Source organism: Amphibalanus amphitrite, unplaced genomic scaffold (assembly GCF_019059575.1).
Source record: "Amphibalanus amphitrite isolate SeventyFive unplaced genomic scaffold, NRLGWU_Aamphi_draft 000145F_arrow, whole genome shotgun sequence".
NCBI classification, from domain to species: Eukaryota; Metazoa; Arthropoda; class Thecostraca; order Balanomorpha; family Balanidae; genus Amphibalanus; species Amphibalanus amphitrite.
Genome location: NW_024881640.1, coordinates 432,866 through 459,418, shown reverse-complemented (window position 1 = coordinate 459,418; position 26,553 = coordinate 432,866). Strand labels below are relative to the sequence as shown.

The following is a 26,553-nucleotide window of genomic DNA, read 5'->3' as shown; positions in this document are numbered from 1 at the left end:
GCCGGGTCGGTGCGTCCGCCGACCGCAGCCAGTGCAGGCGGCCGGACCGCCACCGGTCCGGGGCGACCACACCTGCAGGGCCGACGGGCCGTCCGCAGTGCCGCCGTGCAGCTCCCGTACGTCGCGAGATGCCGCCTCCTGCGCCCTGCAAACAGTAACAGTGGCCGACAGAGACAGGTCCGGTGTTGCACACAGACATCGAACGGTCTCTGAAGACCTCAGACCCATAATGATTCTATCCCTTATAAGCGAATCGCGACATTCAGTGCAAAAATTGCAGCTGCGGGTGAGTTCTCTAAGGGACGTTAAAAAGTCATCAAAGGATTCGCCCTGTTCCTGTACACGTTCGTTGAACTTTTTGCGCTCAACGACCTCATTGATTTGGCCGTTCGCGTATTTCTCTAGAGCCTCGATGGACTTTCTCACGTCAGTACGATCGGGTCCACTTAGCTCCAGGTTCCGAAGCACTCTGATTGTGTCGTCCGTGAGGCAGTCTCGGAGAGCGGCTATCTGGATGCGGGGCTCTGCCCGCTCCAGACCAGACAACAGCACATAATCTTCCCATCGCTCTCGCCAGACGTGAAATAACTCGCCTCGGTCGCTGGCGATGTCCAGCCTGTCCGGTCGCGCGTGCCGGCCGGCCCACGTCGGGCCAGCTCCTGCAGCTGGAGCCACGACACCACTCCGCGAAACGTCCACAGTCTCACCGTTATGAGACATCGCCGTCACTCGTCGGTTCCGCAACACTTATCACTTAACACCGCGGTTCACTACCCTGCCGGCTGCGCCATGTGAGACGCGGTAGTAACGTTCCGGCGTGTATTGGTGCTCCGCTCCAACTCACCACCAAGGGACCAGGAACCCAGCCGGCCGGCCGACTGCCGGAGGGCAGGGCACGGCAGTGGCGTCTCCAGGGACTCAACTCGGGCACACACCGGCACACCACGCACAATGGAGGCGGGGACACCAGCACAGGGGTAAAATTAAAAAAAGCCTCTATTCTGTACCCCTATATGGTGGAAGTGCAACTAAAAGCTAAGAAACTGTGTGCTGATTGCTGTTTGTCATGAATGTAGGTATGCAAGCTCAGCACTGCATGTCTCACATGCATCAATGACTCCTATCTGAAAAAATAACGTATTCAAACTTAGTCAATGTCTCAGCAAGATTTTGCATACGTGGGGTAAAATAGACCACCACAACGTAAGATGGACCACAGTGGTCCGTCTTACTCAAAATCTAAATTTTATTTTTATCATGGCATACATGTTAAATAGCACAGCATTGCGAAAACCTGGTTGTCCTTGAGTGTGAATACAACATTGTTCTTTACAGAAAAGTGGAGATCAAAATTAATCATGCACGAAAGGCGCCCAAATTTTACTATTCTTAGACCTCTTACAAAGATCAGTCTGACGAAAACTAACATTTTTTCTCAATAGCTCAAAATCCATGCACCCTGGGTCCCATGACCTCAAGTTGGTCATTAGGGCGAAGAAAAGCAAAAGTAGTTAATGCATAAAACAATAAATAAAAGGCAGCGGTCCAACCGGGAAAGCTGGTGGTCCGTGCTGCTCCACTGCAGTGGGGCAGTGCACTGGGCCGTCTTACCACACCTTCTCCTACACACCGAGTGGTTAATGTAGTGATTATCAAAACAAAATGATCTGATAATCACCATTAAACTCATAGAGCCGCACATCCGGCTGTATGGGACGTGCAGTGGCTTATAAGTCTGTTTCTTGCGACTCATATGCAAGATCTAAGTGTTCACAGAGCCTTAGGTGACGTGGGCTTTAGCGTGAACCACACCGGTCTTAATCACAACAAAAATGCATGATACCGTTTGCATCGTTTCATAACTTTGTTAACTGCATGGCGGGGTGTTATATGGGTAGAAAAAATATGACGAATGCTGGTTTGTATTCGATACATTGGCACAAATAAATAACACAACACAGACGAATAAATAACACACAACACACTTAGACTTGTTTCATTTCACGTGGTCGGTGACGTATCACATCACGTAGAAAGCCAGAGTCAGTCACACATGGACATGTGTCCGACGTTTGGATCTACTGGTATCGGGGCCTGTAGCCGACGATGACGCGCTCATACTGGGGCTGGTAGTAGCCGGCGGGAGCTTCGTCATCATCGTCCTCCTCCTCAGGAGCCTCGTAACGCTCCTCCTCCTCATCGTCATCATCATCAGACGCCTCCGGGGTCGGGTACTCGGTGGGCACCGGGGTGGGCAGGTGGGCGCCCTGCGGCTGGAAGCCGTTCCCGTTGGCCACGTAGACCACCTTGTAGACGACACCGTCATCACCGGTGTAGCTGAACTGGCCGTTGACGTCGTAGCTCTCCTCGTCATCGCCGTATCCCTCCACCGGCCTGCCCGACTCGGAGGCGTAGATGCCGTTCTCAGTCTCGAAACTGGGAAAAGAGAAAGAGAAAAAATACATGTTAGCTATTTAGCAAAATCTCCGATATACGTGTAAGGCGAAATGGTTCCCCGTTTTTTTTTTTTGCACTTGCAACGTCTTACATCTTCTCTTTTCAAGATGTTTATGGCATTGAATCATCGGAAGATATTTAGCACACCCTTATCGGAGTTTTCAGTGACATCCACTCAAGGCCTTAGTCGTGTCAACTTACTGAGAGTCGTAGGACTGGTCGTCGCGGAGCTCTGCCTGCTGTTTCAGGATCTGGTACACCTTGGGGGCGTACGTGGGGGCAGCGTAGCTGCGGCTGGGGGCGGCGGCGGCCACGGCCAGCACGGCGGCGAGAACGAGCTGTGAAATTGAGAATAAGTTTTTGTTAGTTTGGCGAAGGAATGCCTGATCTTATAGCATAAGCAGGCAGAAGATGTTGAAAGCAAATAGTTACGTTTAAAAAATGGCGACACTATATCCATTTCACTTTCGAAAAAGTGGGTTTTCTTTTTCACATGAAGATTTTCTTCTCCTCACCAGCTTCATGTTGTGTGTTGTCGTGGATCTGTCTGTGTGAGATCTAATGCCGGTCCCATCCCCCGGTCCTCCTTTATACCGTGGCTCGCAGTGCTGTGCAGGTAGGACCACCCGTACCCCCGAAGGACACCGGCGTCCTTCCCCCATCTGTCCTTCGTGTGGAACTGGGTCAGCGTGGCGTGGTGGGCCGCCTGGTGACCGTTAGAGACTGACCAGGGGGGGGGGACATTTTATGGCCCGGAATGAGCACTTTTGCTGGTCAGTTTATCTTCCACTCTAAGGAAACGCTTTGGGCAGGGGGCAAAACTGTCTGCTGGCTTCAGGCAGTTTAGATTAGATAAAAATAGATTAGATTGGATAACTCATGGAAACGATTAAAGATAGAGTACGACAGAAAAGTGCATTTGATAGCCCTTTCAAAGCTCTTCCTGAATGCTGGATTCTGAATTCTTGAAAGATTTGACCTATGGTGTCAGCGATTTAGCCTCCACCAGGCGAAAAGTGTCAAAGTTGACGTTTTTCCGGAAAATGTTCTTCTTAAAACTAGCACAACATTGATTTTACGGGCAGCTGCTCCTCTTGTCGGGACGCGTTCAATGGACTATAATTTTCTTATGTGAGAAGAAGCGCATGTCAGACGAAGAAGTTAATGTATAACATTTAGCATTATCCATGTTTCTCGCAAGGATACTTGGTAATATAAAGCGTAAAATGTTGAACCGACCAAAATGGTTTATGCTCAGTACCTCACAAACATTTTCGGAAGGAAACTATCTCCTGTCTGAGGACATCCATAATTAAGCCATATCCTATAAGCTCAAACATAGACCTCTGTACAGGGTGTCCCGAAAGTCCGACGACATATACCAGCCATGCATGCTTTTTAGTCTATAATTCTGTATCGACAATAAATTGAACGTCGAAATTTTGCATGGGCGTTAGTAACAACCGTCCTCAAGCAGTTTCACCGTTTTCAAATGCATTCGACCCTTCATGAGCTCAGAAAAAGGGTTCACTGCTGACCATGGGTCAGACATGAAAATGGATGTCGCAAAATCGGGTTGGTTGTGAAATCTCTGTTTCAGGAGCAATGGGAATGGTTAACGCGCAGTGGAAAGGGGGGGGGGGCGGATTTCGCACACCCCTCCTGTTTTTCGCCAATAACTCGCAACGCAAACATAATATTAATGTGAAATTTTGACTACCTGCCCAGAGTTGAATTGCAGATCTTCTCGTGCCAGAAATAAGAAAATCGGTTCACAACTTGTCTAGTAATAGCGGTGTAAAGTTAAACATCCTGTCGCCGCGGCGGCGCGGCCGCGCCGCTGCCGGCGACGGCCGTTAACGCGCCGCCTGAATTGAAGACTGTGCCGGGGCGGGACGGTTCCGTCTTTACATCACGCTCCTTGCGGCTGATTATATTCCATTCACGTCAAAATTTGTGAGAAGACTAAGAACTGTACAGCCAATCTTATAGTCAAAAAAGTTTGAAAATCGGCTGGTAAAACTTGAGTTATTATGAGCGTGTAAACACACAATTGTGATTGCCGCGTTTCCCGCATCGGCCGATCCCGCTTCAGCCGGCCACATCTTACTCTTAGCAGGCTTCTAACTGCCATATTTATTGTTAGATTAACTAGAAATTAACCATAGGTACATACTCACAAATGCATAGTCTTTCGTATAAAGAAAGAAAAAAGAAAATCAGCCGGTAATTTTTGAGTTATCGGCGTGTAAAAGCAAAAAATCGCTGATATGCAGATTTGACCAGAGTTGACCTCATTTGACCTTGAAGATAATGACCTAGAGTCATGAAATTCACACACAACAAAGTTCCCTAGGGCCTTCACCTAGTCTCCAAATTTCGACTTTCTAGCTCCAATAGAAACTGAGATCTTGGGAGGGGGACATTCGCCACCCCCTCCCGTCCACTGGGAGTATTACTCGCAACCCTTCCACTGCGCGTGTGAAGTCTGAGCTGATACATGGCCAAGTATCGGCGAGGATGGGTATAACATAATAATCATCTTAAAAAAGGTGGATGAAATTATTAAGAACGAAACCATGCGAGACTTACAGCGTTATTGAACGACCTTCGTAAGACAGCAGGCTCGTTTGCCGGGAAGCAGCCGAAAATGCGTTCAAAACTATTGTAAACTGGCGAGAACCTCACAGGCAAAGGCTCTCCGGCTTCAAAAATAGCAGACCTTAGTAAAAATAAAGACAAAATGCCGTTTAAAATTATTCATGATATCTCTAATGCTATTTTTTCAGGAAAATAACACACAAATCATTAATGCTATGTAAAATTGGCCAAAAAACGTCTCTTAATGTAAACTGTGATCTTCGGAAGCTTCAAGAGACTGATCCTGAGCGAATAGCTTACTTTCAGACAAAAGAATCCCGACAAAACCACACGATAGACACTACTTGGGCCATTTACAACGCAGAATCTCTCCTGAGAAAAACACAGCGCAACCCAACGAATGTTTTGGCATGGGCAATGACGGGCGTTTGGGATTTGTAAAATTTGCACAACTTGGCTCAGAAACAGACGGCCGACACTTTCTGCTACGATATGATGCGAAACATTCATCCCTAGCACTTCCCGTTTGTTCATGAATAGGATCCTTTTGAAACAGAAATGGTGCTTAGGGTGTCGTCGCCAGTCTTGGTGAAGGAGCTGGCGCCAGAGAATACCTACAAAATACTCATGAGTGATGCCGTTGCAAGCTGTCAGATTTCAGGGAGAAGTATGTAGATGTAGTCGTGGAGCTCGTCAAGCCAATTGCCAAAATTTGACAGGGAAACTGCAGGTGATTCCCCTGCAAGAGCTTGAAAGCAGGTATTCTTTTACCTATCAGTCTCCGGAGAGAGACGAAAGTCGGTACGGGCAAATATTTTTGGAGTTACAGCAAAGGGTTTGGTTTTTTAAAATTCCGAAGTACTTTTAAAACATTTACATTTGTCTAGTGTATGCATAATCATCGATCAATCAATCAATCAATCAATCAATCATGTATTGAGTCCTCCATGTGAATGGTTTTTCAGTGCTCTCGTCATACAATCATTCACAATCTATAAAACTACAAGTGGGTATAAAACACACATCAGTAAGAATGACGCACAGTATAAAAGTAAAGAGAATTGTCTGTACCAGTAAGATACTCAGATGGCAAAATGTGAAGTTAAGAATGCACAATACGCGGGTAAAAAGTAGACAAAGTAAATAAAAGTGAGCAGCGCAAAAAAAAATCATCACAAAATACATCACAGCTTGTTTGCCAGAAAGCTAACGATGGAGACCGTTCCACGATTTTACTGCTCTAAAAAGAAAAGTACGCCTAGCTCGCTCTGTTCTAATTTTAGGCAGGTCCAGCTGATCCCCACATGTGCCGCGAGTGAGCCTCCTATTCACATCAGAGCGACGCATCACGAGTCCAGCTAGAGATGGCGGCGCATCCGACGAGAGAATCCTACGCAGCATCGCTATGTCTCGGTCCTCCAACATCTTGTCAAACTTCGGCCATTCGAGAGCTTCCAGAGCTGCGCTAATGTGGTCGCGTTTAGACAGTCCTGTTACAATGCGCGCCGCGAAGTTAATGGCCTTCTGCACACGTCGCCTCTGGGTTGCGCAGCAGCCTCCCCAGACGGTACAGCAGTACATTATGTGGGGGAATACAAGGGCCTCGATAAGCATCTTTTTTACTTCATACGGTAGCTTATGTCTCAACTTAGATAGGCCGACTAGTACATGGTAGCAGCGGCGGGTCACCAACGACACCTGCTTCTCCCAGTGAAGAGTCAAAGAACACGCCTAAAATTTTGATCTCGTGACTAGGTTTAATTTCGCAAATGCCAAAGTCAATAGTAAAATTTGCACTACATATTTTTCTCTGCGGCTTTACTAGCAAAAGTTCAGTCTTAGTTGGGTTGATTTTTAGCCTGTTCTGGGTGTACCATCGGAGAGCCACCTCCAAAGTACACTCCATACGCCGTTTTAGGTCGTCCAAATTAGAAACCGTATCAGAGTCAATAAACTGAATGTCATCGGCGTACATGACCTGCTTGCCACTGGGTAAATGAGACATAAGGTCGTTAGTAAAAAGTAAAAACAATTTTGGACCCATTAGTGACCCCTGTATCACGCCGTGTGTCACCGGTAGTGCCCCAGCGCTGCATACCCTGCATCCTCTGACTTCTGCCGTACAACCAGTCACGAAACCAGTGATCGCTCACGCCGTACCAGCCTAGCTTTACAAGCAACCGCTCATGTTCAACGCTATCAAATGCACGAGACGTGTCTGCGGCAAGTAATGCACATACGCAGTTATTTTCCAAACAAGCTGATATGTAACTAAGTGAATCGATTAAAGCAGTTTCAGTTGAATGCCCGTTACGAAACCCATGCTGATTATCACATAAAACATGATGTTGGTCTAGATAAGATGAAAGTTGATTGCTAACACATTTTTCACAAAGTTTGCCAGGTACGCTGTTGATGGATAGAGGCCTATAATTGCCGGGGTCACATCGGTCACCTTTCTTGTGCAGCGGCACGACACACGCCTCCTTCCATTTCTCTGGTACCTCTCCTGTTTGCAGCGAACTGTTTATCACGTGGAGCAGATGTGGCCCCGTCACGGCGAAGGTGGCCCTCAGCATCGAAGCCTTAGATTTTTGGCTGGCTTTTATTCTTCTTATTCATTGCTTAGGACATTGGACATTGAAATTCCTAATGGACATTATAAATGTGTCGTCAAACTTTCGGGACAACCTGTACATACGTGTAGGTCCATGGTTAAAATAATTTATTAGATTAGTTTTTTAGCCAGCTATCTAATCAAATAGATGTTCAAAGGGCATATCCCATCTTGCTCGCAGATCTAGGATTATCTCCCCGTCCCCTCCTAGTTTAAAAAAAGACGTCACTAACGGTCACCGTTCGTCTTCTCACCCATACCCGAACTTGTCCTTCACCCCCCCCCCCCCTCCCCCTCGGTAGGACTGCGGTGGGGAGGAGGGGAGGGGCAGAAGTGTCCTCCGACCTCCGGGGTGCGCGTGTCCTTCCTTGACCAGGCGGGGGTTAATTGTTCCACTAACTTTAATGGCACAGGGACAGTATAAAAGAGGACGGGAGGATAGAACCCGCATCAGATCTCACACAGACAGATCCACGACAACACACAACATGAAGCTGGTAAGGGCGAAAGAGCACAGATGCGAGTAGCACCTTAAACAACTCAGTCCTTCTCACAATGGCATTCATTTGATAGGCATAAAATAAGTTTAAATATACAGAACATGATGATAGAGCAAAGATATGAACCTATTCGCTAATGACTCATCGCTGTTTTTTCACAGCTCGTTCTCGCCTCCGTGCTGGCCGTGGCCGCCGCCGCCCCCAGCCGCAGCTACGCTGCCCCCACGTACGCCCCCAAGGTGTACCAGATCTTGAAGCAGGAGGCAGAGCTCCGCGACGACCAGTCCTACGACTCTCAGTAAGTTGACACGACTAAGGCCTTGAGTGGATGTCCCCGAAAACTCCAATGAAGTTGCTCTACACGTAAATATTTGCACTTGTTGCGGATAATTGCTCATTTCATTTCATCAACGCTCATCTTAACCCTCGCCGGCCGAGGGGGGGGGGGGCGGGTGCCGCCCCCCCCCCATAGGGTTTTTTCGCTATAGCTCCGAACACGCTGGCGATAGAGAGCTGAAACTTGGCATACCTGACCTTTGATCCAAGCCGCATCTTTTGACACCAACCGCATTTTTGGGTCAGGTCAGGTCACTGACCTATGACGTCATAAGTGAACCTCTGCACGGTCTTCAGATGTCGCAACTTCGCAACGCCCTCACTGCCAGAGGAGATGTCACAGGGAAATGAAACTTGCAGGATCTAGTATCCATTATGAGTCTCACAACTTGTATATCTCGGATTTTTCCTAAAGGTCATATGAGGTCAGGTCATTTTCGTGACCTCACCATTATAAGTCAATGGGGAAAAATTCAAACTGCTATTCTGGCGCCGGGAACGATCTCCAACTATCTCAAGCACACAGAATCGTGATTTGATGCACTCCTTGCAAGGTTAGATGCGTCACTTTTGCAATGTTGACCTTCCGTGACGTCATTTATGACGTCATCAAGGTCATATTAGTTTTTCGTTAATAACTCCCGATCAAATTGAGCTAGCGAGTCGAGAAAGCCACCAATGGACTCAGGAAGACCTGCCGGATCGAATGATATGCGACATGACCTCTTTTGACCAACTTCGTGACCTGGGGGTGCTGACCTGACCTTGACCTGAGGTCAACACCCTAAGTTGACCTGACCCGAACAAAAAGTATATCATTCGACGCGCCTGAGCGAGGCGAACACGATGCTGCCAAAATCGCGGCTGTGCGGCCGTTTTTTGCGAAGTTATTCACCAAAAACTGAACCGTACCCTGGGGCACTTGACCTGACCTCAGAGGTCACCGGTTGACCTAGGACCTTAAAATCGGGTACCAATCTCTGCGTCTCGTAACGGCGCACACGCTCGTTTTTTCCGCGACGCGCTAGCTCCACCAGGGGCGAAACGGCGAGGGGGGGGTCGTACCCGCCCCCCCCCCTCGGCCGGCGCGTATGTAGAAAACCAATAGGTCCGGCGAGGGTTAAATGTATCTTCAGTATCAATTCCATGAATAAGTACTAAGGCAGGATAAGTCACGAAGAAGTAAGCATTGCAGTTGTAAGCAGTGCGCAGTGTAAGAGCAAAAATAAGCAGTGAATTTCTGGAGAAGTTATTTGATTTCATGTCCGATAGCGAATTCAACAGCTAACAATGTTTTTATCTTTCCCCTTTTCCAGTTTCGAGACTGAGAACGGTATCTACGCCTCCGAGTCGGGCAGGCCGGTGGAGGGATACGGCGATGACGAGGAGAGCTACGACGTCAACGGCCAGTTCAGCTACACCGGTGATGACGGTGTCGTCTACAAGGTGGTCTACGTGGCCAACGGGAACGGCTTCCAGCCGCAGGGCGCCCACCTGCCCACCCCGGTGCCCACCGAGTACCCGACCCCGGAGGCGTCTGATGATGATGACGATGAGGAGGAGGAGCGTTACGAGGCTCCTGAGGAGGAGGACGATGATGACGAAGCTCCCGCCGGCTACTACCAGCCCCAGTATGAGCGCGTCATCGTCGGCTACAGGCCCCGATACCAGTAGATCCAAACGTCGGACGCATGTCCATGTGACTGATGTCTGGCTTTCTACGTGATGTGATACGTCACCGATCACGTGAAATGAAACAAGTCTAAGTGTGTTGTGTGTTATTTATTCGTCTGTGTTGTGTTATTCATTTGTGCCAATGTATCGAATACAAACCAGCATTCATCATAGATACTTTTTACCCATATGACAGCCGCCATGGGGCTGACCTTAAACTTATGAAATCCTGTAGACCAAAAAAGTGCATTGCTACTCTTTTTGGGGAATATTGTCAATGAATCAGATAACATCTAAGTCACTAGGCCAAATAGGTTATCGGATTCAACCTATGTAGTTTTATATATTTTCAATGGAATGTGTAGGAAAAATGTCTGGCATTTGATCTTCTATGCACCATACATAAGAAAACAGCTTTTCTACACACATTCCCGGGCATTCGATTTCAATTCATCTTTACACCTATTGATAGCATCCGTATCCCTCCACCGGAGGGGGGGGGGGGGGTTGAACTTCTGTTGTTGAACACTTCTGTCGCCACGCTATGGGGCGCGCCAAGTTTTGGTACCTGTAGAGAATTGATTGAAGTTTATTGTGATTTGTGACCAAGTTTAGAAAAAAATCAGTTGGATTTTTTTTTTAGATATTGAGTTGTTAGTGACGTCATGATTTCTGAGCTTTCGACCAAAAACGGCATATGTTCAAAAACAGCATATAAAATCACAAAATATACGTAGAGAGGCCGTAAATGTCATTACACTGAGAATACAACGGGCAATCAAATGGCCATCCTCGATTTTTTGTTATCGTTCTACAGTTTCTAAAATATTGAACTGATTTTTGGCAATTTCTCCTGACTACTTTACGACCATGAGGCAAGTATTTCCTTAATCGTTCTTTTTCGACCGACACGTATGTACTCCTATGAATGAATGTTATCACTTACCACCGTGTTCTACGCCCAAAACTACCCATTGAATATGTTACATCCTATGAATACCAGTTTTGGGTTTCGGTGATACATGCTTAGGTATGTACCTGATTGATCTGAGCTTGACCCTGACCTATGCTTGACTGACCCGTGCATGAATCTAGCATTCGTGTGGCACTTCTATGAAGGATTATTGTGCACAATTTTGACCAAGATTTTATATTTGAAGGTATGGTTTGGAATTTGGATTGAATAAGGTGGTAGGATATTCAACCTGCCCCCCGTAGGACTTTCGGCGGACCCTGCCACTCGTAGGAGGGTGGGGTGGGGGCTGTTTCGTCCCCCCAAAGCTCTCGGGAACTTACCGGCTGATTTTCAAAATTCAAACGGTGTTGGATAGTCCCACCATGCAACTACCTTGTGACCCAGTTTCATTGACCTCGGTCCAACCGATGACGTCACAGGTCAGGTCGAAGGTAGAACTTTCACCACTTACAGGCATTTCAAGAAATGTGTTGTAAAATCAAGTACAAGACATGTTATGGAAAACCATCGCTAGAGGAATGTCCGTCAAACACATATTATGCAATGTAAGGTCACTGATACCAGGCCAGGTCACAGAGGTCAGGTCACTGAGGGTCACAATACGAAAGTGTCGTGTGATACATGTTTTATGGTTCAATTTACATGAAAAATGTCATTATGTGGGTCAGGTAACCTTGAGGGCCAGTTTAGGTTATGTTGTGGTGAAGGTCAGGTCAAGAACATGTCAAATTAGGTCAAATTTCAAAGTTCATATTTTTGCATAAAATGGGCATCGATTCGATGCAGCTCGTCACGGGAAATCTAATTGTGTTCTTTGTTTTGCGCCACGTGGTCGAGAAATGCTAAAAATTGAGCTCGAAAATTTGACGTCATCAATTTTGAAGTGTTTTCGCTATAACTTGGCCAATAAAAAGTGGTATCAATCTCAAATTTGGTATGTTGATAGAAGACGGTAGGGTATATCATATATATTCTGTTTTTTTTTTTCTCGAAATTTAAAATGTTTTTTTTTCGATTATTATATCTATTTTTTATTTTTGGGGTCAAAAAATAAAAATCCGAGAAAAACGTTTATGTCTCTGTTAATTATACACCTTTTACGTCCAAACATCTTTCTGTATCTTCAAATCTGTAGGGCTGACAGCTCTTCCCGCGAAACCTTTTTTTACGTCCAAAATGGCAGAACATTAACACATTCTGACGTCATTTGCAGCCAACCTATCATAGCCTTTGGGAAAAAATCATCACAATGTGTGAAATTGATGCCCGGAGAGATGCTGAATGTTTGGTGACCATATCTGCAGTCGTTTAGGTAGGAGACATCTACGGAAAAGGACAGGGGGGGGGCGGGGGCCGGGGGTGGGGGCGTTTCGGCCCCCTACTGGGCGTGGGTTAACCATCCTACGTAATAATTTAAACATGATCAAATGGAGCTTTTGGTATTTTCATGCAAACTTTTCCAAAGTAGGTACAAACATTTTAACAGGTGCAATGGATTTTCTGAAGCGATAATTGTAGCAAAAGTGCGCGCTTATCCATAAGTCTATCACAGAATTATTCACAGTAAAGAAGGTAAGCGCTGACTTCTTTTCAATGCAGAGAAAAGATCAGAAACTCAGTAAATACCTATTTTCCATGGCAACGTCAATATTCAAGACAAATGTCAATATTCAAGAAAATAAAAGTTGCAAGAGCCAAGGCTGTCGGTTTCTGTATCTACATCCCAGGACTGTTTGCGATAGCATTTCCCCGAAGTTCCCACTTCCCTGCCTCACTGTCCCCAGAAGGTCACCGACCGACCAGCCACGCCTAGACTGCTGACCTAGACACAGGGGAGGTAGGGGATGGCGTCCTCCGGGGTACGGGTGTACTTTCCTGACCATGAGAAGTTAACTGTTCCACTGACCAGGTAAGCTTCACAGGCACGGTATAAAGGAGGACCGGAGGATGGAACCGGCATCAGATCTCACACAGACAGATCCACACCAACACACAACATGAAGCTGGTAAGAAATGTGGTATGGCGGGTGGTTGCAGTGTAATCAAATGTTGCATTGGGCTCCATAAATGAGAATTCTGCAAAGGTTTAGCTTTATTTGATGCATTGTTTTCTTCACAGCTCGTTCTCGCCGCCGTGCTGGCCGTGGCCGCCGCCGCCCCCAGCCGCAGCTACGCTGCCCCCACGTACGCCCCCAAGGTGTACCAGATCCTGAAGCAGGAGGCAGAGCTCCGCGACGACCAGTCCTACGACTCTCAGTAAGTTAATTCTTGATCATTGATAGTTTATGTTGAAAACCGAGTACTACAACTAAGGGCGAGGTAAATATTTGCATTTGTTATCAATAATTATTCCTTTTTCTAAACGTCCATCTAAAGACTATGTGAAGTTTCCATTCCATAATCACTCTGGAAAGCCATGGTAAAGATATTGTATGTGCACAAACCGCTCACAATGTTTTTCTCTTTCTCTTTTTCAGTTTCGAGACTGAGAACGGCATCTACGCCTCCGAGTCGGGCAGGCCGGTGGAGGGATACGGCGATGACGAGGAGAGCTACGACGTCAACGGCCAGTTCAGCTACACCGGTGACGACGGTGTCGTCTACAAGGTGGTCTACGTGGCCAACGGGAACGGCTTCCAGCCGCAGGGCGCCCACCTGCCCACCCCGGTGCCCACCGAGTACCCGACCCCGGAGGCGTCTGATGATGATGACGATGAGGAGGAGGAGCGTTACGAGGCTCCTGAGGAGGAGGACGATGATGACGAAGCTCCCGCCGGCTACTACCAGCCCCAGTATGAGCGCGTCATCGTCGGCTACAGGCCCCGCTATCAGTAGATCCATACGTCCGACACCTGACAGACACATGTGTGACAGACGTCTGGCTTTTACGTGATGTGATACAACGATGACCACGGTAATTGATACATGTGTTTTGTCATTGTGCAATGTGCATACAATGCTATTTATTTGTTTGTGTTGTGCTATTTATTCGTGTCCATAAGCTGAATACAAACCAGCAGCAATAAGATGCATTGTATGCTCTCTTCCCCTTGGAAATGTTCGAACTTCGAAGACTGATAATGCAATGAAGATTCTTCAAAGATGCAGACACCGATACATGTATTTAAGTACAATGGAATTGGACTATGTGTTAAGGCCTATCGATCATAATCCGAATTGATTTACCTTACCTGTGCTAAACAAGATGTAAAACGATAAGGGTGCTAGAGATTAGTAAATACACAGCTTCTCCGAAAATGTAATCCTATAAAATACCTATCTGCAGATGAGTAAACTTTACCTTTTTTGAAACGCTACAAACATAAAACTAAAAATTTACTTATCATTTGTTATCCTGGATGTCTCATATAAATGAGCAGGAGCTTTACGCTAAAAACAAGCGTGCTGCTCTGTACGAGAGCGAGCCAATTCAATTATTTAGGCCTCAAGTCAACCGGTGGTCAGGTTGATAACCCAACAAAAAATACGGATTTTACTTCGCTTTTGGCGAATAACTTACGAAAAACGTAGCAGAACAAAAACAATGGCACCACATCTGTCTCGTTCAGACGATTCGAGATGTGTACTTGTTTTCGGAAAAAAGTTAAGATTTTTGCTGTCGGAAAAAAATAAAAAGGTCCTTTCTAGACAGCCAAAGGTGATCTCAATTTTCAGATGACCTCAGTTGATCTTTTGGATGACCTGTACACATAATGACTCGCACACCTATTGTTAATTCGTAGGCGCTGATCACGAGCAGCATTCACTTCGATATAAGCAATGTTTCTGATTACTGGTGCTCAGCAGAGCCAAAAGGAAAGAAATATAAGACTGAGCTGAATCTGCAAAACTGTAGGCCTTGTGAACGACCTCAGTCCAGAGGCAATTGGCGTTCCTCAAAATTGTAACTTCAGTCGTTACTCATTCCTTCACTCCTATACGAAACGCATTTTTCGTTCTTCACTTTCCCTTTCTCTACAGAGACAAAATGGAATTGACTTGGCCGGCTGCTCCGCTAGGCACTATATTATACAACAGACAAATACATACCCACTAAAAATGAAGTTAATTAAACCATTCTGAGACAGAAACAGACGTCAATTTTAAGCAGGGGCGGATAATTGTCATAATCCTAGGACGTGCTTTTCAGCACGACGGGCTGGGACAGGGCCCAGGGGACTGGCGGGCTGAGACAAGACAGGTGACTGGCGGACTGAGACGAGGGACCAGTTGAATGGGACGAGTGTCATGCTTCGAAACCGGGGGAGGGAGGGGGGCTGGACTGGAGCAAGGGACTGGCGGGCTGGACATTTGAAGGCCAGGGTTATTGCGTAAGACAACCAGCGTTCGGTTAAACCCTAAAAAGAAACACCTTTTTTTGCTGCCACATCAAACGCAGGAAATAAGTTGCTAATCGAGCCCGCTTGGATAACAAAACATGCAACAAGGTAGCGCAGGTACAAAGAAACCGAGTTAAATTATGACCGTGGAACGAAAGGCCAATATAATGGATGCTCTTGGTTATCGCCTTTCATAGTGCCACTAGTCGGTAGTCCTCTGTTTCTTGAAATTTCAACAGCGTTCCGGACCAAAGAGCTAGGCTATTGACAGGCACTTGGATTTAGGCTTACGTCACGCTCAATTCAATAGCCAATTTCGGGGTTATAGCGCGGTAGCCGATATAAGTCCTTTCCAGGCGCGGATACAAGGGGGGGGGGCCATGGGGGCCATGGCCCCCCCCTTGGCCGATTTTTTTCAAAAATTAAATAAAAAGTTAAAAAGTTAAAAAGCTGAAAAGGGGGCCTCCTGAAAATAAAGTGGCCGAAATCCGATGAGTTTTTTTTTAACCTACCCACTTAGTTATTTCTTAGAAGACTAGCTGAGAAGACTTCTTTGTTAGAAGATTGGTAAAGCTTTTCATAACTTGGAGGTCTCTTATAATCACAGAGATGACCACTTTTACAGGGCCTCCTAACCTGCACAGAGGGCCTCCAAGCCTGCACAGATGTTGAGATGTTGCCTGAACAGCTAGATAAGCTCAATAGACGCAGTTTTTTTTTTGGGGGGGGGGGCCCCAACAAGTGGGAAGATGGGGCCTCCAACAGGTGGGATTATGGGGGGGGGCCTCCTGGTTTCTAATGGCCCCTCCCTTGGAGATTTTCTGGATCCGCCCCTGGTCCTTTCCATTGTGCTGCGCGTTTAGCTTGAAACTGGTGACTTGGTAATTGTGGTGGCGCGTGATAAGCTTACGATTTTGTTACATCGTGTAATTAACAATGACCGTTTGTAAGACGAAATTCTTTTCATCAGTCGGCCACATTTCACAGCGTGTCAACAAGCGCACACGATCCGATCGCATGTCATCATACTGGTGTCCCTGGAAGGTCACCGACCGACCAGCCACGCCCTGCTGACCAGACACAGGGGAGGTAGGGGGAGGAGGATGTCCTCCGGGGTACGGGTGCACTCCCCTGACCATGGGGAGCTAACTGTTCCACTGACCAGGTAAGATTCAAAGGGAACGGTATAAAGGAGGACCGGAGGATGGAACCGGCATCAGATCTCACACAGACAGATCCACACCAACACACAACATGAAGCTGGTAAGGGAGTGATCATTTTCGGATGAATTCGATTCAAGCGAGCTTTCATCAACATGAAGTATCGTAACAGAAAATACTCTGGAAGATAAAGAAAGGATGAGAAAATGCATGCCCATTTACCGTTGCAATTTTCACAATCATGATGGCACTGTTTTTTTTTTTGCAGCTCGTTCTCGCCGCCGTGCTGGCCGTGGCCGCTGCCGCCCCCAGCCGCAGCTACGCTGCCCCCACGTACGCCCCCAAGGTGTACCAGATCCTGAAGCAGGAGGCAGAGCTCCGCGACGACCAGTCCTACGACTCTCAGTAAGTTGACACGATAGCACCACTAAGGCCCTAAGTGGATGTTAATGAAAATGTTAAAATTTCGATAATTTCTAACCTTTATACTGAGGATTCAAATGCATAAACAATCTGAAAAAGGAGACGCAATACATCGCAGGTGGAAAAAAATGTTCGAGGAACTATCTATTTCGTCTTATATCGGAGGATTTGTTAAGCATAATAGAGCTAAACTGGCGATTAGGAGAACGTACCAGTACGTTACATTTTACATTTTATATAACTGAGCTAGATCAGTTTGTGGCGTATTGTATGATCTGTAATGTCATCCATGCTTTGGCCTATTACCTCTTCAATCGTTTTTCTCGATTATTTGCTGAGTTTTTTTTTTCAATACAAATATTGTGACCAGTTAGTTAATACTCATTTGTTTTTCTCGTGATATAGGTATTTTTATAAGGACAGTTAATGCGTAAATCACCTGACAAACTATTTAAGTCTCTTTTCTACAAGAATATTTATTACGCAGTTTTCGTCACGTGTTCTTGTTATTGTTTTTTCTTTTGTTTTGTTTATGCATACATTGTTTGCTTTTTCATTCGTCTTTTTTGTCCTTATCCTACCTAACCATTGTCAGCCCTGGGTACTCAGCGGACGTCACTAGCCATGCTATCTGTCTGCTGGGTCCCCAGGGGTAACCTTTTTACTAATACCTGTGGTGGCGGGCTGTCCATAGCTTGAAAAAAGAGCGGGGAGTGATGTGACCTAATGTGCTTGAATTCCCCTCCTTGAATGAAGTTCCATGGTACTTAACGTAGCCAGGTCACATGGGCATGGAAGGGCACTCCTGCATACCTGTTCCACTATGTTTCACATGGTGGACAATTCAATAGGTATGGGACAAAAAAAAAAACAATTTCTCTTTCTCTTTTTCAGTTTCGAGACTGAGAACGGCATCTACGCCTCCGAGTCGGGCAGGCCGGTGGAGGGATACGGCGATGACGAGGAGAGCTACGACGTCAACGGCCAGTTCAGCTACACCGGTGACGACGGTGTCGTCTACAAGGTGGTCTACGTGGCCAACGGGAACGGCTTCCAGCCGCAGGGCGCCCACCTGCCCACCCCGGTGCCCACCGAGTACCCGACCCCGGAGGCGTCTGATGATGATGACGATGAGGAGGAGGAGCGTTACGAGGCTCCTGAGGAGGAGGACGATGATGACGAAGCTCCCGCCGGCTACTACCAGCCCCAGTATGAGCGCGTCATCGTCGGCTACAGACCCCGCTACCAGTAGATCCATACGTCCGACACCTGACAGACACATGTGTGATAGACGTCTGGCTTTTACGTGATGTGATACAACGATGACCACGGTAATTGATACATGTTTTTCGTCACTGTGCATACAATGCTATTTATTTGTTTGTGTCGTGCTATTTATTCGTGTTCATAAGCTGAATACAAACCAGCAGCAATAAGATGCATTGTATGCTCTCTTCCCCTTGGAAATGTTCGAACTTCGAAGACTGATAATGCAATGAAGATGCTTCAAAGATGCAGACACCGATACATGTATTTAAGTACAATGGAATTGGACTATGTGTTAAGGCCTATCGATCATAATCCGAATTAATTTACCTTACCTCTGCTAAACAAGATGTAAAACGATAAGGGTGCTAGAGATAAGTAAATACACAGCTTCTCCGAAAAGGTAATCCTATAAAATACCTATCTGCAGATGAGTAAACTTTTACCCTTTTAAATGCGCTGCAAACATAAAGCTAAAAATTTACTTATCATTTGTTATCCTGGATGTCTCATATAAATGAGCAGGAGCTTTACGCTAAAAACAAGCGTGCTGCTCTGTACGAGAGCGAGCCAATTCAATTCTTTAGGCCTCAAGTCAACCGGTGGTCAGGTTGATAACCCAACCAAAAATACGGATTTGACTCGCTTTTGGCGAATAACTTACGAAAAACGTAGCAGAACAAAAACAATGGCACCACATCTGTCTCCTTCAGACGCACCGAGATGTGTACTTGTTTTCGGAAAAAAAGTTAAGATTTTTGTTGTCGGAAAAAAATAAAAAGGTCCTTTCTATATAGCCTAAGGTGATCTCAATTTTCAGATGACCTCAGTCGATCTTTTGGATGACCTGTACACATAATGACTTGCACACCAATTATTAATTCGTAGGCGCTGATCACGAGCAGCATTCACAAGCAAGCAATGTTTCTGATTACTGGTGCCCAGCAGAGCCAAAGGAAAGAAATATAAGACTGAGCTGAATCCGCATAACTGTAGGCCTTGTGAACGACCTTAGTCCATCTAGGCAATTGGCGTTCCTCAAAATTGTAACTTCAGTCGTTACTCATTCCTTCACTCCTATACGAAACGCATTTTTCGTTATTCACTTTCCCTTTCTCGACTCTACAGAGACAAAATGGAACGGACTTGACCGGCTGCTCCGCTAGGCACTTTATTATACAACAGAAAAATACACACTAAAAATGAAGTTTATTAAACAATTCTGAGACAGAAACAGACGTCAATTTTAAGCAGGGGCGGAGAATTGTCATAATCCTAGGGGGTGCTTTTCAGCACGACGGGCTGGGACAGGGGACTGGCGGGCTGAGACAAGACAGGTGACTGGCGGGCTAAGACGAGGGACCATTAGGACGAGTGTCATGCTTCGAAACCGGGGGAGGGAGGGGGGCTGGACTGGAGCAAGGGACTGGCGGGCTGGACATTTGAAGGCCAGGGTTATTGCGTGAGACAATCAGCGTTCGGTTAAACCCTAAAAAGAAACACCTTTTTTTTTTTGCTGCCACATCAAACGCAGGAAATAAGTTGCTAATCGAGCCCGCTTGGATAACAAAACATGCAACAAGGTAGCGCAGGTACAAAGAAACCGAGTTAAATTATGACCGTGGAACGAAAGGCCAATATAATGGATGCTCTTGGTTATCGCCTTTCATAGTGCCACTAGTCGGTAGTCCTCTGTTTCTTGAAATTTCAACAGCGTTCCGGACCAAAGAGCTAGGCTATTGACAGGCACTTGGATTTAGGCTTACGTCACGCTCAATTCAATAGCCAATTTCGGGGTTTTAGCGCGGTAGCCGATATAAGGCCTATCCATTGTGCTGCACGCTTAGCTTGAGACTGGTGACTTGGTAATTGTGGCGGCGCGTGATAAGCTTACGATTTTGTTACATCGTGTAATTAGCAATGACCGTTTGCAAGATGAAATTCCTTTCATCAGTCGGCCACAATTCACAGCGTGTCACCAAGCGCACACAATCCGATCGCATGTCATCATACTGGTGTCCCTGGAAGGTCACCGACCGACCAGCCACGCCCTGCTGACCTAGACACAGGGAGGTAGGGGGAGGAGGATGTCCTCCGGGGTACGGGTGCACTTTCCTGACCATGGGGAGCTAACTGTTCCACTGACCAGATAGGCTTCACAGGGACGGTATAAAGGAGAACCGGAGGATGGAACCGGCATCAGATCTCACACAGACAGATCCACACCAACACACAACATGAAGCTGGTAAGGGTGCGAACATTTTCGGATGAATTCGATTCAAGCGAGCTTTAATCAATATGAAGTATTGTAACAGAAAATACTCTGAAAGATAAGAGAAGGGATGAGAAAACGCATGTCCATTTACCGTTGCGACTTTCACAATCATGATGGCATTGTGCTTTCTTTCTTTGCAGCTCGTTCTCGCCGCCGTGCTGGCCGTGGCCGCCGCCGCCCCCAGCCGCAGCTACGCTGCCCCCACGTACGCCCCCAAGGTGTACCAGATCCTGAAGCAGGAGGCAGAGCTCCGCGACGACCAGTCCTACGACTCTCAGTAAGTAAAACGACACCACTAAGCCCTAAGTGGATGTTAACAAAAATGTTAAAATTTCGATAATTTCTAAACTTTATTTTTAAGATTCAAATGTATAAACAATCTAAAAAGGAGACGCAAGACATTGCAGGTGCCAAACATGTTCGAGGAACTATTTCGTCTTATATCGGAGGATTTGTTGAGCATAATGCAGCTAAACATTTTTTCTTTTCCATTTCCAGGTTCGAGACTGAGAACGGCATCTACGCCTCCGAGTCGGGCAGGCCGGTGGAGGGATACGGCGATGACGAAGAGAGCTACGACGTCAACGGCCAGTTCAGCTACACCGGTGACGACGGTGTCGTCTACAAGGTGGTCTACGTGGCCAACGGGAACGGCTTCCAGCCGCAGGGCGCCCACCTGCCCACCCCGGTGCCCACCGAGTACCCGACCCCGGAGGCGTCTGATGATGATGACGAGGAGGAGGAGGAGCGTTACGAGGCTCCTGAGGAGGAGGACGATGATGACGAAGCTCCCGCCGGCTACTACCAGCCCCAGTATGAGCGCGTCATCGTCGGCTACAGGCCCCGCTACCAGTAGATCCAAACGTCCGACACATGTCCATGATGTGACTGACGTCTGGCTTTTTACATATAACGCGATGTGACACGATACCGACCGGTGGAAAATAACTCATTATTTGTGTGTTTCATGTTATTTATTTTCTCGTTTGTGTGTTTGTGTGCGTTTGTCCGTTTGTTTCGTTTACCCACGGTATTTATTTCTTGAATACAAAGACTCAATTGACTTTTTGTATCAATATCTCGCTGGAATCATTCTTCTAGTAGTAAGAAAAGCCCTGACTATTTTGTTGTCCGTTTACGGCTATTTTCCAGCAATACGCTCAGTCTACTGTGCTTCATTGATGATTGAACCATTTGTTTTCTTCGTAGCTAACATATCGAGAATGTCTCTTGGTCATCATCATCATCATTTATTTCGTTTGGAAGCTCCATGCACTCACGGCTTTTCAGTCCAAGTGTCATACAGTAAATAGGTAGGCACATATATAAAGCTAAAATAAACACTAAAGCTAAAAGTAAAAACCATGAAAAGCATGGGACTTAAAAAGTAAAATGCATATCGGTACAAATGACCGAAAGCTACGCGCACAGTGACTAGTCACCATTGAGTAATCGTCGACAACGCCTGCGACAAGTGGCCGACGTGCGTGACGACCGAATGTCTGCTGGCAGCGAGTTCCAAACGTCACAGGCGCGGTAATAAAAGAACTTGCGAGCATGTTCGGTGCGGACCCTCGGCAGTTCGAGCTGCATATTCTCAGTGGCTCGAGTCTGTCTGCTCGACACGTCGCTGCGTTGTACAAACCGCTCAGAGAGGCACTTCGGTGCGTGAACATTATTCAACAAGTAATGCACAGTACTGCAGTCATTCTCCGCCACCAGCCTGTCTATATGGGGCCAGCATAGCTCTGCCAACAGAGGCGTCACATGAGCCGAGCGTCGGACTCCCATGACGACCTGTGCACAGTGGTTTATCACCTTCTGAATACGGTGTCGCTGCACGACGCCACATCCCGACCACACAGACATACAGTATCGGATGTGGGGAAAAATTAACATCTCCACGATCATCTGCTTCACGTTTCGCGGCAGGCCGCGAGCGGATCTGGACAGTCCCCCTAGTGTGGCTGGGCATAGCATCGGCGGATAACCGCGGTCACATGCGATTCAAAAGTCAGTCCGGAGTCGACTACCACACCGAGAATCTTGGTCGCTACAGATGGACGGATAGGATACGAAAACTACACCGACTACGCCTCTGCCTGCCAGCTCCTCAACCTCGAGACTCTGAGCGAGCGTCGCGATGCTGTCCTCTGCAAGCTGGCGGCCGACATCCTCGCCAACCCCGCCCACCCACTGTACCCGGGCGAGCAGCTGGCAAATGTGAGGCGCCCTCTGCGCCGGCAGCGAAAGTTTGTCGTACCGCGGGCCAAAACTGAGCGGTATAAAAAGTCCACTGTGCCTGTACTCATAGATCTAATGAACAGGATGTGATCCCCACGTAGATATGTTCGGAGCTCTTTTGAAATGCACTGTGTTTTTAATTGTTGTGATGCTTTTCACTTCTTCATGTGGTGCCACCATTGCACAGCTCATGTACGGCCTTTTTACCAGTCGTTGACTGTCACGTGGTCAAATAAACCTTTATGTATGTATGTATGTAATCGTCGCACTACCAAATTTAACAGTAAATTCTGTGTCGAGTCGGCGCCTTTGTGACTTTACAACAACAAGATCTGTTTTGGTGGGATTGATTTTCAAATAGTTTTGAACAAACCAGTGACTCGCGATCTCTAAAGTGCTCTCTACATCTGATTTGAGTTTTGGCATGTGCTTTGGTGATACTCTATGCAAAAACTGAACGTCATCGGCGTACATAACAGTTTTTGTGTCCAGGTACGATGCTAGATCATTCGTGGAAATCAAAAACAGGATCGGCCCGAGCAGCGACCCCTGAATCACGCCGTGAGTGATCGGTCTCACCTCCTCACCACCCCGAACCACCTGACATCTGTCGGACAGCCAGTCACGGAACCAGTGCGCGTCGGTGGACAAGCTATATGAAAATGTCCCCGTTAACTACTTCACACTCATTTTCAAACCAGTATAGCGCCTTTTGGGGCGACTAACGGAGCGAGCGAGGGGGTGAGTCTTGCACGTGCGAAATTTCGAGGGGGTACCTTCGTCCTCCAACTGACTTGTGCACGGCACCCTACTGACCGGTTTCTAGCGATGTGCCAAATTTGAGCACAATCGGCCCAGCCGTTCTCGAGATCTGGGAGCGGCACCCTGCACGTGCGCACGTGCAAAATGGGTCCCAACTGACTTGTGCACGGCACCCTACTAACTGGTCCCTAACCGTGTATGTACCAAATTTGAGCGCAATCGGTCGAGCCGTTCTCGAGATCTGGAAACGACCCCTGCACGTGCGCACGTGCAGCAGCACCCCAACTCTGGCACATGGATATGCAGTGCCTAGTGGGTGCCTACCTACATGCCAACTTTCAGCGCAATCGGCCAAGTAATTACCGAGATATTGCAACAATTACAAAACTGACACCTCTTCGTTTTGCACGTGGCACGTGCATAAGGGGTCACCCAAATGCATCGGGAATAGTCCAATACTTGGTAGAAGGAATGAAGCTACCCTACAAAAATTACCCCGTGTAAATCGGTCAAGTGGTTGCTGAGATATAAGCCTCGCAAAAGCGTCCGCACGGCCGGCCGCTCATACTCAGAAATTTCCGTTAATTACGGAGCGAGCGAAGCGAGCGTAGTCTTTCCTTAGATTAACGGAAATTTCTGAGTATGAGCGGCCGGCCGGCCGGCCGGCCGGCCGGCCGGCCGTGGTCACGCTTTTGCGAGGCTTATATCTCAGCAACCACTTGACCGATTTACACGCGGTAATTTTTGTAGGGTAGCTTCATTCCTTCTACCAAGTATTGGACTATTCCCGATGCATGTGGGTGACCCCTTATGCACGTGCCACGTGCAAAACGAAGAGGTGTCACTTTTGTAATTGTTGCAATATCTCGGTAACTACTTGGCCGATTGCGCTGAAAGTTGGCATGTAGGTAGGCACCCACTAGGCACTGCATATACATGTGCCAGAGTTGGGGTGCTGCTGCACGTGCGCACGTGCAGGGGTCGTTTCCAGATCTCGAGAACGGCTGGACCGATTGCGCTCAAATTTGGTACACGGTTAGGGACCGGTTAGTAGGGTGCCGTGCACAAGTCAGTAGGGACCCATTTTGCACGTGCGCACGTGCAGGGTGCCGCTTCCAGATCTCGAGAACGGCTGGGCCGATTGTGCCCAAATTTGGCACGTCGCTAGAGACCAGTTAGTAGGGTGCCGTGCACAAGTCAGTTGGAAGTACCCCCTCGCAACTTCGCACGTGCAAGGCCCACCCTCTCGCTCGCTCCGTTAGTCGCCCCAAAAGGCGTTATACTGGTCTAAGGAAAGACTACGCTCGCTTCGCTCGCTCCGTAATTACTCTGAAGCGTGCTACATTTCCCTTCATTATTATTCTGCAATTCGATCATTGATAGACGTTATGCTACCGCGGATAAGGGGATAGGGTAGGGGTTGGAGGCATTGATTTTAGTGGATCACGAATTGGTGCGTCACGATGGTATGTATGATCGTCCCGGTGCCTGGCGGCCGGGAAGGGATTGTCCTGATGGATCAGCCATTTTATATACCTACTCTGGGTCAGCCGCCACTCGATCACTTCGAGGAGGCTGTATCCTGTATAGCCGACTACAGAATGATGTGATGCTCCACTCCTCAGAAGCTATCAGTTGACCGGAGCGCTAAGTTGTACCGTTTATCACGCAATAAAACGTGTCGATTGTGAGCATTGGGACAAAGCTATAATTTGTGAACTCAGCCCGTGTGATGCGGCACAGCCTACCACTCCAGGCAAATAATTGCCTGTAAAAAGTGGAACATCATTCTGTAGTCGACTATACCTACTTACCGCAGATGTGCATGACGGATGTGTATGTCTCTCAGCATTCCCGAACAACATAGTGTGTGCCAACTATAATGCAAACGGACGGGATGCTGCTGAAGGAAGCGAGAGTGGACGATTAGGGCCATGGGCGTAGGAACGGCTGGAACATTGTGGGTGCACAGGTGCAGAAATCTAGCCATGGCCGGTGAAGCAGGGGGGGGGGGGGGGGGGGGAGGGAGCGATACCCGAGCGAAGGCTCGTTACGAGCTTTGAGGGTGTACCATGTCGAAAAGGTACCGACCGATAAGTGCATTTGGAAGCATTGACCCTCGCATGTGTAGGGGGGTCAGATGAGCCCTCATGTTTTTTGCAATAACTCACGCAAAAAGCGGCCGATCGCGACGAAACCCTTAGTACCCTCGAGTTCATCAGTTTTACACTTACTCTGAAAATTTCATGACCCTGACCCAAAAGACCTTTGACCTGTGACCTGATTCTAGAGAACATGTTCGGCCGGAATCGCGATTTGGCGTATGTCAGCTCACATTACCTATCCGCGTGTTTCCAGTCTTTTTGTGATTGTAGACGTCCAAACATGTGAAATGATGGTTGTCCCATGCATCACGGTGGGTGTCAAGGTCACCTGAAGGTCAGGTCAGGTCATTGACCTTTGATGACCTCGGTTCACTTTTTCGAGTTTTACATGTTTCTAGGGTACCTAGTTTTTCGGGCTGATTTCGAATTTAGCATCCATTTGAACGTTTCCGAAGTAGTTTTAGTGCCTTCGTAACATGCTACGACGCCATCAGTGGTAGTTGACACCTACTATGGATAGCCGGTAGGACGCCTAATGGTTGACCTGAATTGACCTGACCCGATCTGGCTTAAATGCATGAAGAAATCATATGTGATCAAAACTAGCATAAGATATTCGTGAGCAGCACCCCGGAAAACCCGATAACAGCTTCACTTTACGCAGTTCTAGCAGGTTCCGATTTTCCAGACTTTTGGAATATTGACCTGACCTGGAAGGTCAGCCAATGACCTAGGACCTTAAAATTGGGTATCATCGGCTTCCTCTCGTCACGGGCAGCACCCTCGTTTTTTTCCGCGAAGCTCTAGCTCGATCA

The 26,553-nt window shown here is 47.3% G+C and overlaps 5 protein-coding genes across 5 annotated transcripts; 4 read left to right on the top strand and 1 right to left on the bottom strand.

Annotated features, from left to right (window-relative positions):
- Positions 1–1,909: 1,909 nt before the first annotated feature.
- LOC122382711 (cuticle protein CP14.6-like) lies at positions 1,910–3,005 on the bottom strand. Its single transcript, XM_043368394.1, has 3 exons — positions 2,973–3,005; positions 2,659–2,795; positions 1,910–2,436 (listed from the first exon to the last, which is right to left on the bottom strand). The coding sequence occupies exons 1-3, from the start codon at positions 2,979–2,981 to the stop codon at positions 2,079–2,081; spliced, it is 504 nt and encodes a 167-aa protein (XP_043224329.1). The 5' UTR covers positions 2,982–3,005; the 3' UTR covers positions 1,910–2,078.
- A 5,137-nt stretch (positions 3,006–8,142) lies between these two features.
- Positions 8,143–10,356, top strand: LOC122382710 (cuticle protein CP14.6-like). Its single transcript, XM_043368393.1, has 3 exons — positions 8,143–8,172; positions 8,337–8,473; positions 9,828–10,356. Exons 1-3 carry the CDS (start codon positions 8,164–8,166, stop codon positions 10,183–10,185), a joined length of 504 nt encoding a protein of 167 aa, XP_043224328.1. The 5' UTR covers positions 8,143–8,163; the 3' UTR covers positions 10,186–10,356.
- Positions 10,357–13,136: 2,780 nt separating this feature from the next.
- On the top strand, positions 13,137–14,133 carry LOC122382709 (cuticle protein CP14.6-like). Its single transcript, XM_043368392.1, has 3 exons — positions 13,137–13,167; positions 13,281–13,417; positions 13,639–14,133. Exons 1-3 carry the CDS (start codon positions 13,159–13,161, stop codon positions 13,994–13,996), a joined length of 504 nt encoding a protein of 167 aa, XP_043224327.1. The 5' UTR covers positions 13,137–13,158; the 3' UTR covers positions 13,997–14,133.
- Positions 14,134–16,939: 2,806 nt separating this feature from the next.
- On the top strand, positions 16,940–18,356 carry LOC122382708 (cuticle protein CP14.6-like; the record flags this gene model as incomplete). The annotated part of the gene is made up of 2 exons (XM_043368391.1): positions 16,940–17,067; positions 17,980–18,356. Coding segments are annotated over 2 exons (486 nt in total), but the record flags the coding sequence as incomplete, so codon positions are not given.
- Positions 18,357–20,568: 2,212 nt separating this feature from the next.
- On the top strand, positions 20,569–21,690 carry LOC122382707 (cuticle protein CP14.6-like). Its single transcript, XM_043368389.1, has 3 exons — positions 20,569–20,597; positions 20,768–20,904; positions 21,126–21,690. Exons 1-3 carry the CDS (start codon positions 20,589–20,591, stop codon positions 21,481–21,483), a joined length of 504 nt encoding a protein of 167 aa, XP_043224324.1. The 5' UTR covers positions 20,569–20,588; the 3' UTR covers positions 21,484–21,690.
- Positions 21,691–26,553: the final 4,863 nt, after the last annotated feature.

What these genes read in the sequence shown, in the direction of transcription:
- LOC122382711 (XM_043368394.1), bottom strand. An exon ending in GACCAGTCCTACGACTCTCA is followed by an intron (nt 2,437 to 2,658) that starts GTAAGTTGACAC and finishes CTCTTTTCCCAG; the next exon opens with TTTCGAGACTGAGAACGGCA.
- LOC122382710 (XM_043368393.1), top strand. An exon ending in GACCAGTCCTACGACTCTCA is followed by an intron (nt 8,474 to 9,827) that starts GTAAGTTGACAC and finishes CCCCTTTTCCAG; the next exon opens with TTTCGAGACTGAGAACGGTA.
- LOC122382709 (XM_043368392.1), top strand. An exon ending in GACCAGTCCTACGACTCTCA is followed by an intron (nt 13,418 to 13,638) that starts GTAAGTTAATTC and finishes TCTCTTTTTCAG; the next exon opens with TTTCGAGACTGAGAACGGCA.
- LOC122382707 (XM_043368389.1), top strand. An exon ending in GACCAGTCCTACGACTCTCA is followed by an intron (nt 20,905 to 21,125) that starts GTAAGTAAAACG and finishes TTCCATTTCCAG; the next exon opens with GTTCGAGACTGAGAACGGCA.